This window comes from Cercospora kikuchii (genome assembly GCF_019650295.1).
Source record: "Cercospora kikuchii DNA, contig_00002, whole genome shotgun sequence".
Classification (NCBI taxonomy): Eukaryota; Fungi; Ascomycota; class Dothideomycetes; order Mycosphaerellales; family Mycosphaerellaceae; genus Cercospora; species Cercospora kikuchii.
The window spans coordinates 4,352,764-4,364,706 of record NW_025408583.1 but is presented as its reverse complement, the minus strand read 5'-3'; the positions used below and the strand labels follow the sequence as shown (position 1 = coordinate 4,364,706).

General features: G+C 54.5%; 4 protein-coding genes across 4 annotated transcripts; 1 reads left to right on the top strand and 3 right to left on the bottom strand.

Moving 5' to 3' along the window:
- Positions 1 to 258: 258 nt before the first annotated feature.
- On the bottom strand, positions 259 to 1,323 carry CKM354_000393700 (uncharacterized protein; the record flags this gene model as incomplete). Its single annotated transcript, XM_044799156.1, has 2 exons — positions 259 to 464; positions 519 to 1,323. 2 exons carry the CDS (start codon positions 1,321 to 1,323, stop codon positions 259 to 261), a joined length of 1,011 nt encoding a protein of 336 aa, XP_044655091.1.
- A 682-nt stretch (positions 1,324 to 2,005) lies between these two features.
- On the bottom strand, positions 2,006 to 7,846 carry CKM354_000393600 (protein kinase RIM15; the record flags this gene model as incomplete). Its single annotated transcript, XM_044799155.1, has 1 exon — positions 2,006 to 7,846. The coding sequence occupies one exon, from the start codon at positions 7,844 to 7,846 to the stop codon at positions 2,006 to 2,008; it is 5,841 nt and encodes a 1,946-aa protein (XP_044655090.1).
- A 2,023-nt stretch (positions 7,847 to 9,869) lies between these two features.
- On the top strand, positions 9,870 to 10,935 carry CKM354_000393500 (methylenetetrahydrofolate dehydrogenase (NAD(+)); the record flags this gene model as incomplete). Its single annotated transcript, XM_044799154.1, has 3 exons — positions 9,870 to 10,060; positions 10,116 to 10,749; positions 10,804 to 10,935. 3 exons carry the CDS (start codon positions 9,870 to 9,872, stop codon positions 10,933 to 10,935), a joined length of 957 nt encoding a protein of 318 aa, XP_044655089.1.
- Positions 10,936 to 11,348: 413 nt separating this feature from the next.
- On the bottom strand, positions 11,349 to 11,925 carry CKM354_000393400 (DNA-directed RNA polymerase II subunit RPB4; the record flags this gene model as incomplete). The annotated part of the gene is made up of 2 exons (XM_044799153.1): positions 11,349 to 11,473; positions 11,595 to 11,925. The coding sequence occupies 2 exons, from the start codon at positions 11,923 to 11,925 to the stop codon at positions 11,349 to 11,351; spliced, it is 456 nt and encodes a 151-aa protein (XP_044655088.1).
- Between the last annotated feature and the right edge of the window lie 18 nt (positions 11,926 to 11,943).

The following is an 11,943-nucleotide window of genomic DNA, read 5'->3' as shown; positions in this document are numbered from 1 at the left end:
ACACCGCTGCCAACAGCATGGCCACCTCCCCCTCTGATGTGCGGACCCGCCCTAACCGCGCTTCTGTCGCCGTGCCAATCGCCGAAGATCAGGGATCACAGTATCGTCTCTGGCACCTTCTGTGCCCAGCCCGACTGGCATTCCTCCTTTCGCCACTGTGCGACTCTGTGTCTCTCCCTCGGCCTTTCGCGAGGCCCTCATATGCTTCGAGGGCGGCCTGCTCTATTATTATACACGTTCAATGATGCACCTCCTTCTCTACGACTGTTCCGTCTTGCTGCTTGGAAGTGAGAAGTTTACGCGCAATTCTCTACCATAGACGACCTTTGAGCTCAGGTATGCCTTGGCCTTTTCTGCGCTCGCGACGTCGATAAAGTCTGCGTGGGCAAAGCCACGAGGCTGTCCACTGCGGCGGTCGATCGCTACGCGCACGTCGAGGACGTTCTTGATCTCTCGAAACAGATCTGTTTAAATGGGTTAGAGTCGTGCAACACAGTGCGCTCGGGCGTACAACGTACCATTCAAATCACGGTCACTCATCTGGTAGGACATGTTTCCAATGAAAAGCGTCTTGCTAGGAGGGTTCTCCCTATATTCTTGTCGAACGGTGCTCCTATCGCCCCTGTCGTTCCTGTTGTTCCTGTCGTTCCTTGGCTCCCTCGGGTTCCTGGAATCTCGACGGACGTGATGCTGCACTGCCATACGGCGACCCTGGAAAGTCTTTTGATCGAGCTCACGAATGGCCTTATCGGCCTCCTCGTTCGTGGAGAATTCGATGTAACCAAAGCCCTTGCTCCTGCCAGTTTGATCTGTGACAACGCGGCTGTTGACCACTTGCCCATATTGAGCAAACTCACGCTCGAGATCTTGTGCTCGAACTTCGAAGAAGAGGTTACCAACGTAGAGAATCTTTCCAGATTGGCCTGGTTTTGCACTGCGATCGCCCGGAAATTGATCTCCTGTTGCTCGTCCTACGCTGGCGACGGTGCTCGAGACGGTCTCAGCAGCGCTTGAGATGGCGTCTTTTGCGGCTTCTGTCGCATTCTTGACTTCTTTTGATACCTCTTGCACTCCGTCCTCTGCAGGCGCCAACTTGCTTGTGTCTTCATCTGCCTTCTTGATCTCACTCTGCTCTGCCACGCTTACATCGGCCTTCTTTGCTTCCTCATCAGCGAGCCATCGCTGCGACTGATGGAATGATCGGATGAGAGAGGGTTTGCTCGCTTCGATGCGTGTTGACAATGATGTGCATCGGACATTGGAAAGCTGTCGGGTTGGCTGGCATTGTAGAGCACGCGCGGCAACGCGGCGGAGGGCGAACATCGTAACTTGTTATCTGTACTATTGGGTCCGGCGACAGAGTTGGCTCAAGGTCAGAGTGGATGCAGCGACAGACTCGGAGTGATGGGGATGCAGAAAAGATGGATGCTCGTCAAACGTCGTGCGCACGGAGCCAAAAGTTATCGGTAGAGGCAAATCTTGCCGCGGAGGTGGAATCGCCCCTGGTGCAGCGAGGGCTCATCATCGACAGTAACTCAATAGGTACAATTATGCGCAGATTTCTTCCACCTCTCTTCAACGCCAACACTCTGGATGGTGTCGCTAGACAAAATATACGTACGAATGAACAATGCGCAAAGTGTGGTGATTGATATTGCCAGGCGCTTTCGCGCTCTTTATACTACAGTTTCCCGGCCTTGCCTTGCTTTTGGTACTGCTCGTAGTAAGGACTCCTCTTTCACACCAAAACCTCTGCGTCGCATGTCATTCTTGAACGGATCTCTAAAGGGAGAAGAGTAGTCGCTCACAATGAGATCGCGCCTACCCTGTCGAACACAGCCTGACTCTGTACCAAAACGAAAACGCCCCCAACACCCTGCTTGCTCAAGATCTGCGTAACGTAGTCGTAATACAAAACAATAACATAAGAGATATGCAACACAGTGATGGTACTCTGCAAATTTGTTGTGGTGTCGTGGAAGCCGCGAGACCTGTTTCCGCTCATTCATGCGGCTTTCGATCCTGTGACGTCTGGCGCCGGTTCTTCTGGTTCAATCGAAGGTGTAGGTTTTGGCGTGGCATCAGCCTCCGGCATACAAATTTCTTCGACGTGATTCCCAGGGTTGGGAGAGAAGATCAAAGGTGGAGTGATGTGTCCTTGCTCCACATCTGCTGTTGACTCCTCCAAAATGGTCGTATCATGCGCCGGCTGAGAGGACTGCGCAGCTAACAGATCCTCGCTGGAAACCACAGAGCCCTGACTGTTGGTGCGCATCATTTCAGTGCCCAATTTGGACGTCCGCTTGACATTGCGCTTTGGAGAGCGCTGGCGAATCTTGACATTTCCCAGCTCTTCGTCCTCGTCGTCCCCGGCGTCGCTTTCTCCAGCAGCAGATTCCTGACGAAGCTTCTCCATAGACTTTTTCTTGGCAGCTATCGCCTCGTTCGACGGCACTTTCCTAGGTGTAGGCATCTCTGCTGTCTCCAGGGCCGCGGGGGCTGAAAGCTGGTGCTCCAAACTCGTGGAAAGGTTCGTGTGCCGTTTTCCCTTTTCGTCGTGGCTCAGACTATGAGAGATTCCAAGCCCGCCGAAGTTGCGCTCCAGCTCACTCTGCTCCATCTCGTTCGTCGGCTGACGAGATATGATGAGCGGAATGCTGGGGATAGGATCTTCCATCTCCCCCAGAGAGCTAGAGCCAATTGAATTCTCTCGCGTGCCGCTGAAGACGCTGTTGAATCCCGTGAATCCGGAAGATGCGGTGGTGGTTGGGCTATGCTCGGTGCCCACGGTATCGTGTCGCTTCAGAGTCGAAGGAATTGCTTGTGGCGCAACTGGCTTCCAACCTTCGGGAGGAGACCTCCAGTGACAAAGTCGCCCCATGACCTCTTCTAGTTTCTCCTTCGTTGGGGGCTTCTCAACCAGCGCGTCAAAAGAATGAGGTGCGTGTAGCTCCTTTAGGTAGCCTGTGACGGCAACAATGGGCGTGTGTGAATTGGCATTCTTGGTGTCACGAATCATGCGGGCGACATCGGCCCCGTTGACCTGCGGAAGTTTGTATTCCATCATGATGATGTCGAATTTGACTTCGCTCATGGCATACCGCATAGCTTCAGAGCCGTTTGTCACTGCGATGGTGCGACACCGTAGCTTCTCCAACAGGCGTTCCATAACCAACCTCGAGACTGGGTGGTCTTCGCACACAAGCACATCAAGGGTCCGGAACGAGGGTCCATCTGTGAGACTGATCTGCGAGAGGCGTCGAGAACTCTGCCTCCGGCGCTGGACACGTAACAAAGCCTTCTGTCGAGTCTCCTCATTGTCCGATGATGATGGAGATACATCGAACACGCCACTCCTTCGTTTGTGGTGATGAGCTGGCAGAACTTCGGGTAATAGCTCTCCGTCCTGGTCTTGTGAGCCTACCGTTTGCGATCTCTGCCGCGGAGAACCGATGCCAGAGTGCCGGTGTAAGGACGTAGCACGGTCATGCTGAGTTGGCAGATGCACAGAATTGGTTTTGCTTGGCTTAATTGGCGACGGCACAGATGGGCTGGCCTTGAATGTTACAGGCAACCGTGGAGCTTGATCAAGCAAGTGCCCTGGCTGGAGGGACCCACTGTGCGAGAGACTAGACGACCCACTGGACGTCTTTCGTCGTTCTTGGTTGTGGCCCGCAGAGAACGAGACCAGTAGCGGGGAAGAAGGCTGAGATCCTCGACTGGGCGAGGAGTTGGCTTGGCTGAAAGTGGAGGGTGAATGTGGTCGGTGAGCAGCACCTTTGTTGGCAGACAAGGTGCGTTTGAGTGGGCCAGGCACAACGGGACTGGACTCCAAGGATGGTGCAGGAGACGGAGAGGCCACAGCAGATGGTGCAGCAGAATTTGCGCCACTTGCAGTCTTGGCCTGGGCCTGCATAGCATCTGCACGCAGTTTCTGAATGACATCTTTATTTGCCTTTTCAAGGACTGGTAGATTCTTGAATTGGAAGTTGCCAAAATCGTCAGTTACCACAGGCTCGCTGAGCCTCCGCGATCGTGCGTCCCGGACATGCGGCGGGATATGCAATGGCATTAAGCCTCGCTTGACAGCATTGACTTGGCTCCTAACTCTGGACAAGGCGTCATGCGGACGGTCTGGGTAATCGGCCCCTGGAGTCTGTGAAGGAGATGTTGTTTGGTCTTCAAATTCAGCCGCAAAATTCTGCATGGTAGCTCCCCTAGAATCGAAGTATTCGGTGTCTTCCGGATTCTCGCTCATGGGAATAAAGGAAGCCTCATCCTCGCGCAGGGTATCCCAGTGGATATCAGCAAACCAGGGGTGCGCCTTGATCTCGTCGCCGCCATTGGCGTACTTTTCATCCTTGTTCGAACCTAGACGCTCTTTGGGATCGAGACACATGAGCTTGTTGACGAGATCCTTAGCTTCTTCGGAAACGGGATCTTCTTCATCCTCGGGTGGCCAGCTAATGTTGCGATTCAAGATGTTCTGGAAAACTTGCTCGGGTGTGTCCGCGTTGAATGGAGGTCTGCCATACAGGCATTCAAACAGAATGCATCCCAAAGACCACCAATCACTCATCTCGTCCTGCCCTGCACCGTTGATGGTCTCAGGTGCGAGGTAGTCTGGAGTGCCCACGAAACGACGGTTGCTGTCCTCCGGGTCGAACAACGCCATCATCGGCGGTGGCATTTGCGTCGACGGCTGCTGTGGTGGTGTCTCTGTTCGTGGCAGACTCGAGTTGCTTGCCACCGGCTGCAGTGCATATGGGTCAGGAGAATCACCGCCTTCATCACTTCCAGTCTCTTCTTCAATTGGTGTCCGACCATCTGCCACAGAAAATCTGCGAAACATTGTGGCAAGAGCTTCACTGTCACCACTATCGCTTCGATGACCTGAAGTTCGCCGAGATGGCTCCCTCGAGCTCTCTCTGTAGAGACTGAAGTATGATGGTTGATTGTGATCAACCAGCGCTGGCGTCATGGCTGGGGTTTGCACAGGCGAATGATGAGTGCCCTGATAATCGTACGACGTGGAGCGAGAGGATGTGACTGATGGTGCGCGGCGGAATGGTCCTGCCTTAAGGAGGTCTGGTGGTGCATCCCCAGGCTTCGCATTGATAGCACGTTTTTGTCGTCCGATAAGACCCATGCGTGACAGACCAAAATCGGTGAGCTTCAAGTGTCCCTTCGCGTCGATCAACAGATTGTCAGGCTTCAAATCTCGGTGGACAATCTGTCTGCTGTGCAGGTGTTGTACACAAAGTACGACCTCGCCAATGTACTTCTTAGTCCAGTCCTCAGGCAGGGCGCCCAAAACCTTGATCAAAGACGCGCAGTCACCACCATTGAGATACTCCATAACTAGGTAGAGGTAATCCTTGCTCGAGAACGTCCAGTAGAGCTTGGCCACGAAATCGCTCTCACCCTGCCACATCATGATCGCGCGTTCAGCCTTGACGTTGGTGACCTGATTCTTGGCCACCATGTCTGCCTTCTTGAGTACCTTGATTGCATAATAATCTCCAGTCGATTTCTTCTTCGAGAGGTACACGCTGCCGAATGCGCCCTTGCTGATCGGCTTGATGATCTCAAAGTCCTTGATGGAGGTTTGCACAGCACGAGGCTGCGGGTTTGATATCACAGCACTTAATCGAGGAGATGCAGGACGACCCAGTGCCTCTGATAGGGCGGCAGATGACTGCCGCCTGTGGTGATGATGCTGTGCTCTGATTATCGGTGAATTGAACTCACTTTGAGTAAGGATGGGGGAAGTGATTGGGGATGGTAGGCTATCCGCGCTGCTGGGGATGCGAGGCTTCGCCATGCGCAAGGGGGACGATGGTGCTGGCGGCTGTCTAGCAGGAGATTGATGGCGACCAATGTTTTGTAGACTCGGTAGCACCAGGCTCTTGCGTTTCGGGTCGCGTGAACGTGAACTCGCCGCCCGACCGAGAGTAAGCTCCGCGCTCGGTGAATGAGCACGTCGATGGCTCCCGCTGGCTATTGAGGAGCGCATACTGCTATCGCTCTCGGCACCAGTGTCACTCTCAAGCGCTATGGAACCGCGCTTGTGTAGAAAGTGGGGTTCTGTAGGACCAGCGTAGGATGATCTAGGCGTTGTTGCACCGCCATGGGGACTGCTAGCTCTAGAAGAGCTGACGGAAGCCTGGCGCTGCCGCAGAGCTTGGTCCGAAGAATTGCGCAGAGCCATCGCCATCGCAGACGGACTGGCAGTAGACCGGTAAGAGCTCATGGTGAACATCTCATCCGCAGTAGACTGCTCAAGAGAACCGCTAAGCATTTCGTATGACGATTCCATGCCTTTTTCATGCTCGGACTCATCGAAGTTCTCCCCTTCACCACTTCCACTAGAGTCACTGAGTTCACCAGCGGCAATGCGTGCAGCCTTTTGCAGAGCCGCTTCGATGCATTCTTGTACCAAAATATCATACTCCACCCGGATGCGCTCCGAATATTCTAAGACGCGTCGATGGCGGAAAACGGCTTCTACTTTGGCTCTGGCAAGCTGGTGGGTATCGTCACAAAGTAGGGCTAATCCTTGCTCGTTCTCAGAAAGACCAGCACTTGGCGATGGAGTCTGGATCACTTGTTGTATTCGGCTTTCTGACTGCGGAGACTGAGTGCGTAGCTCGCCGGTTGCATAGCCTCTGGTGTCCTTGATCGCTGGCGTACTGATCTCCATGGCAGTATCACAGATGTCCAGTACAAGTTCGACGATCCGCGCCAGGGGCCGTCGAACAGCAAATGACCGCGCGCGGTGATGGCTTAGTCCACTCGCAGAAGGCTCGCGAGAGCGCCCAGGATGTGAAGGGGACGCACGGCCTGAGGACGGTCCTGAAGAAGGCGAAGAGCCCAAACCAATGGGCAGTCCTTTGTATTCAGCCTTGGGCCCTCCAGGTGAAGTGATCGGCTCAGCCATTGTGGGCTGTGCTAGACGGCTTTGTGCTTCCATCGCATCTAACACCTTTACAATGGCCGAGCGCTGTTCGTTGAGCGATTCCTGCGCCATTTGCACTTCCATCTCGGCTCGATGCTCCTGAGAACATAGCTCGGTATGCTTCTCGAACCACCACGGCGTGATCTGTCGTTCACATATCCGGCAAAGAACGGGAAGTGGTGGAGGGTGGTTGGCAGGATCGTGGACTCCCACATCGGCGAGCAGCGTTAGGTAATTGGCAAGCATCTCAGCCCCTACTCCCAAAGAATCCACGAGGATCTGTGGGAGATCTATAGTGACTTCTCGAGATACTGCAGGCTTGACCATCCACATGGTGTGACTCTCCGCACCCGAGGTCCTATCATACACCATGATGCCCTGTGCCTCGAGCTCCATGGTATCGACTTTCTGCGTCTCGGTGGCCTCCTGCTCGGTATCCGGCATAGAATCGACACCGGCTTTGGGCTCCACAGGCGTCTTTTCGTCCCCGGAGAGCGCATCTGCGACAGGTGGAGAGGGTGGAGCGTGGACGGTGAATCGGATGAAGTGGCTCTTTGAGTCGTCCTTGCGCATCGCCTCGACACAACGTGCGAAAACCTCAGGATCTTCCACCAGAATCTCTGATATCGGCTTGCCAATCAAGCTGCTGGCAGCATTTCCCGTAACCTCTTGCCATGACGGACTGACCCAGCGCACCCTGCCGTCCAGATCCAGCTCAATTATCGCGTTCAACGACTGCTCAGCAGCCTTCTTGAGGTCCTCTCGCTCTTCCCGGATGTCCATGCTAATCGTCCTCAGCATCGCCCCCTTGTCGGCCGTTGTGTGTGCGGCCTCCTCTCGCAACGCCGCCACCGCCGGAGGAGCGAGCCGCTGCTCATCCTCCGCCATTGCACCTCTGCTGTTCGTACGTGGTCCCGACTGAGTTGCACACGGGCACGCAGAGATGGCGCCTATGCCCGCAGTGTCCGCTTGCCCATGGCGTCGACCAGAGACCGTGTTGTCGTGTCCCAGGCACCGCCGATCGGCAGAACAATGAACGTGTGGATGGGTGTGTAGTCGGCGAGGCGAAGCGAATGACGAATGACGACGCGACGATGCGCCGGCGTGTCGGCAGCAACGAACAGTAGACGAAGTGGGCACGACGCTCGTTATCAAGACAGAGAAGGGCACACTCCCGCAAGGAGCACCAGGTGTGTTGCTGTTCTTACGCTCGCGCTGCCGCGTACATTGGCGCAACGTTATTCGCAGCACATGCGGGGTCTATTTGTTCCAAAAGAAATGTACCGACGGAACCAACGTGGAATTTGACCACCGAAGCAGACTAGCCCACCTCCTTCCCTCGCCGTGAGGGAGAGTAATATAATGCACACCTCGCAAGTCTCAGATGCTCTTGAGTTCAGAGTGACCAGGACCCTGGTTTTCGCGGCAGCTGCCTCGTTCCACCGCCCTGTACCACGACCTTTGCCTGTGAGGCGCACCACTACTTCTTCACGCATGCTCATCCTACGCCGTCGCATGCACCAGAGTCGCCTGCACATTCACCCACTTGCCGGCTAATGACCTGGACCAAGCTCTGAAAGTTGTCCAGGCTCGCTGCTACACCATGCAACGTTTTGCATACCATAGACAACAGGAGGCAGGCCTGCCGTGCTACCATGCTCATTTGGAAGCACGTCTTGCTCAACGATACTTATCAGCTCTTAGCTGCCCAGATGTTACAGGGCCCCAGCAGACCTGGCCGCGACGACTTGAACGATTGGCACGGAGCTTGAAGGACGAGTCTGACTGCGTACCAGTTTTCAAGGTCTCACTGCACGACGCACACCCAGAGCGGCCGTCCAGGGATCCGGAGCTCGTTCCATTGATAGCTCCTCTTAGCGAGGTGTGACCGTAGCCAAGTACCATGAATGCAATACCATCGAGCAAGCGATCACGCGCTCCAGCAAGGCCTGCGAGACGGCTGCACCTAATGGAAGTATTCTAGAAGGCAAGCTGATGGGGTAATCCTCCGTAGACGTTCATTCGTGGACGGCTCGTGTGTTTTTGACGGTGTGCAGAAGCTCTCGAGATCGCATTGCCCTGGTCTGATAGTCGAAGTATCACTACTGAGGTACGGCGAAGCACCGGGTCGCGGAGTTGCGGAAGCGGGCTTAATTGCGTGTGCTTGACAGTGGCAGTGACGGGAGCCAGGTGTTTCATGCCCCGCTGAATGTAGAAGCAGTTTCCAGACCGCTGATCATCCGTCAAGAGGATTCGTTTTAGCAATGGCGGAGGAATGCATTTCATGCTTGGTTGGCTAGCTGCAGCGAGTGTTCCTTGCTGTGCTGACTTCGTTGTCTTTCCGCGCCTTGCATCTGCTTTGCAATCACTCGGCCCACCAGCTGAATGTGACTGAGTTGAACGTCTGTCGACGTCTGTCGTCACGAGGTATGAGGTCGCCGGCTCAAACCTTCATCCCGTCTTCCCTGCCATGCGTTGATGCATAGAGCACTGCAGACATGAGAGCTTGACTACATTGCTTTCAATGTCTTCATTCCAGAGTGTCTCGCACTCGCAACCACGCAAGCCTGGATATGTCATTGCACTGGTTTGTGCCTTCTCCCGCCAAAGCGCGATATGAGTGCCCGAATGACGGGAAGGCGTCGCCACGTGGGCTGCTGGTGTTCGCTGAAGCGAGCATTCTGATTCTGATCGCGCGAAGCACGATCTTTTCTTAGTGCTGCACTCACATGTATGAAAGCCGAGAGTGAATGTGTACGTGGACTGTCAGCGCCATCAAATCACAGTGAGCCAATTTTCGTTTCAACCACAGTCAGAGATTTTCACTAGTTTTTGACTCCGTAACACCCTCGCACCCCATCTGTCAACTACCAGCATCTGCTCAACGCAAGAACGGATAAAGCTGCAGGTCATGGCTTCAACAAACACGAGCACCTCGTGCAAAGTGGTGCTAGCGAGCGCGATCGCCAAACGTCTACTCGAAGAAGTTGCAAGCGGCATCAAGGCGCTCAAGCAGCCTCCTCGCCTGCATGGCTTCCTCGCCAATGACGATCCAGCTGCGGAGATGTACGCGAACTGGACCAAAAAGACATGCGAAGAAAAGTGAGGCTCTGTGTGATTCATGTGACTCGATCAGACGACACTGATGCAAAGTAAGTGGTGTTGATTTCACGCTACGCAAAGTTGATCGAGAAGCACTCGAGGATGAACTGCGCTACGCCAACCAGGATCAGAAGGTGGACGGAATGATCGTCTACTATCCTGTTTTCGACACGATGCGAGATCGCACTTTGCAATGGACCGTCAGCTTGTACAAGGACGTGGAAGGACTTTCGCCGCAACTCATCAGCAACATGTATCAGAACATCCGATTTCTGGATCCACCAGAGAACACTCGCAAGTCGATACTGCCATGTACGCCGCTCGCGATCGTCAAGATTCTCGAGTACCTGCAAATCTACAACAATATCCTGGACTACGGCAAGCGCCTTCACGGAAGACGAATCACAGTCATCAACCGCAGCGAGGTTGTCGGTCGACCACTTGCAGCACTGCTTGCGAACGACGGAGCTGAAGTCTACAGCGTGGACGTTACTGGTGTCCAACAGTTCAGCAGAGGCTCCGGATTGAAGAAGCAGAAGCACGAGAGTCGCGACATGCCAGGCTGGGCTCTCGAGCAATGCTTACCCATCAGCGACGTGGTTATCAGCGGTGTGCCAGGAGAAAAGTTCAAGGTGCCCACGCATCTTGTGCGCGACGGTGCAGTTTGCATTAACTTTTCTAGCGAAAAGGTACGATCCGTGTGCTTGCCATCTTGACTTTGGCTAATGAGTTGGACTTCTTAGAACTTTGACCCGGACATCAAAGAAAAAGCTTCGATCTACGTCCCTGCCATCGGAAAAGTCACGATCGTCGTGCTGATGCGTAATCTGCTGCGTCTGATACAGAACCAACCACAGGCGAATGGAGATCATTGAACTCCTGCTGAATGATGCGTCCTGTTCTGGGCTCCATGCCCTGGAGTTGTACACTCCAAAATCCGAGCGCAGATGGCGGCTGGTTTAGGGTCTTCCTCGACACCGGGAGCGGCATCGTGTGATACGCAGTTGCTGTGAGGGAGAGCATACGACGAAAGCGCAGCAGTCGCGGAATGACAGTCACCGGCCTCGGATAGAGGAAGGCTGTATTGGTGAAGCCATCGAGTGTAGTGGGTCAGATAGAGCCCTAGTCTCGTGCAAATAACATTGGCCTCGTCCGCCTTTCGTGTCCGCGCCTTTTCGGTCAACGCAAATTAAGTATTCGCCCATGAAGTCCCAAAGCTGCAAGCCCCAGGTGTGAAAATATGTCCTTCAACGCCGCGCTAAATCACCAAGTCTGCTCGTGGTGTCGCTCACGAGAAATCGCGCAACTTGGAGATCTCATCGAGAACCGCCTGGAGTTCGTCGTCGCTGATCTTGCCCTCCAATGAGGGAATGAGCGTGCGAGCTTCTTCGGCAGCATCGCAACATAGCGTGGCTGCAACAAAGAGCATTGTTAGCGACACATCCATTTTCGAAAGAGCCGATCGCACAGCTAGCCTGTCCGCGCTCCACACCCGAGAATTCGCATTATGCAGACCGGTTGCGCTTCTACTCACCTAATTGCGCCCTCTCGAATTCCACTATCCCGTAGCCTCGCTGCGTCAACTGTGTACTGATTTGATTGACCTGCGTGATCGCATTTGCATCCTTGAATCTGCTGAAAGCCCTGCAGTATTCCTTGGTCTTGTAGTAGATCTCGGTCTGATTGCGGCGTTCACCGTGTTCCTCGATGCGCTCAAGCATGAGTGTGACTTCCGCAGGAGAGAGGGCTTGCTCGTTTGTCATGTTCCCGAGTTTGAGCACCGCGGTCGCTTCCTCATCGCCTGTTGGAGGCGGGCGGCGTCGCGACGTCTGCGCGGTCGCAGCGGGGGCGCTGGGACCTGCCATACTGCGTGAGATGTCGAA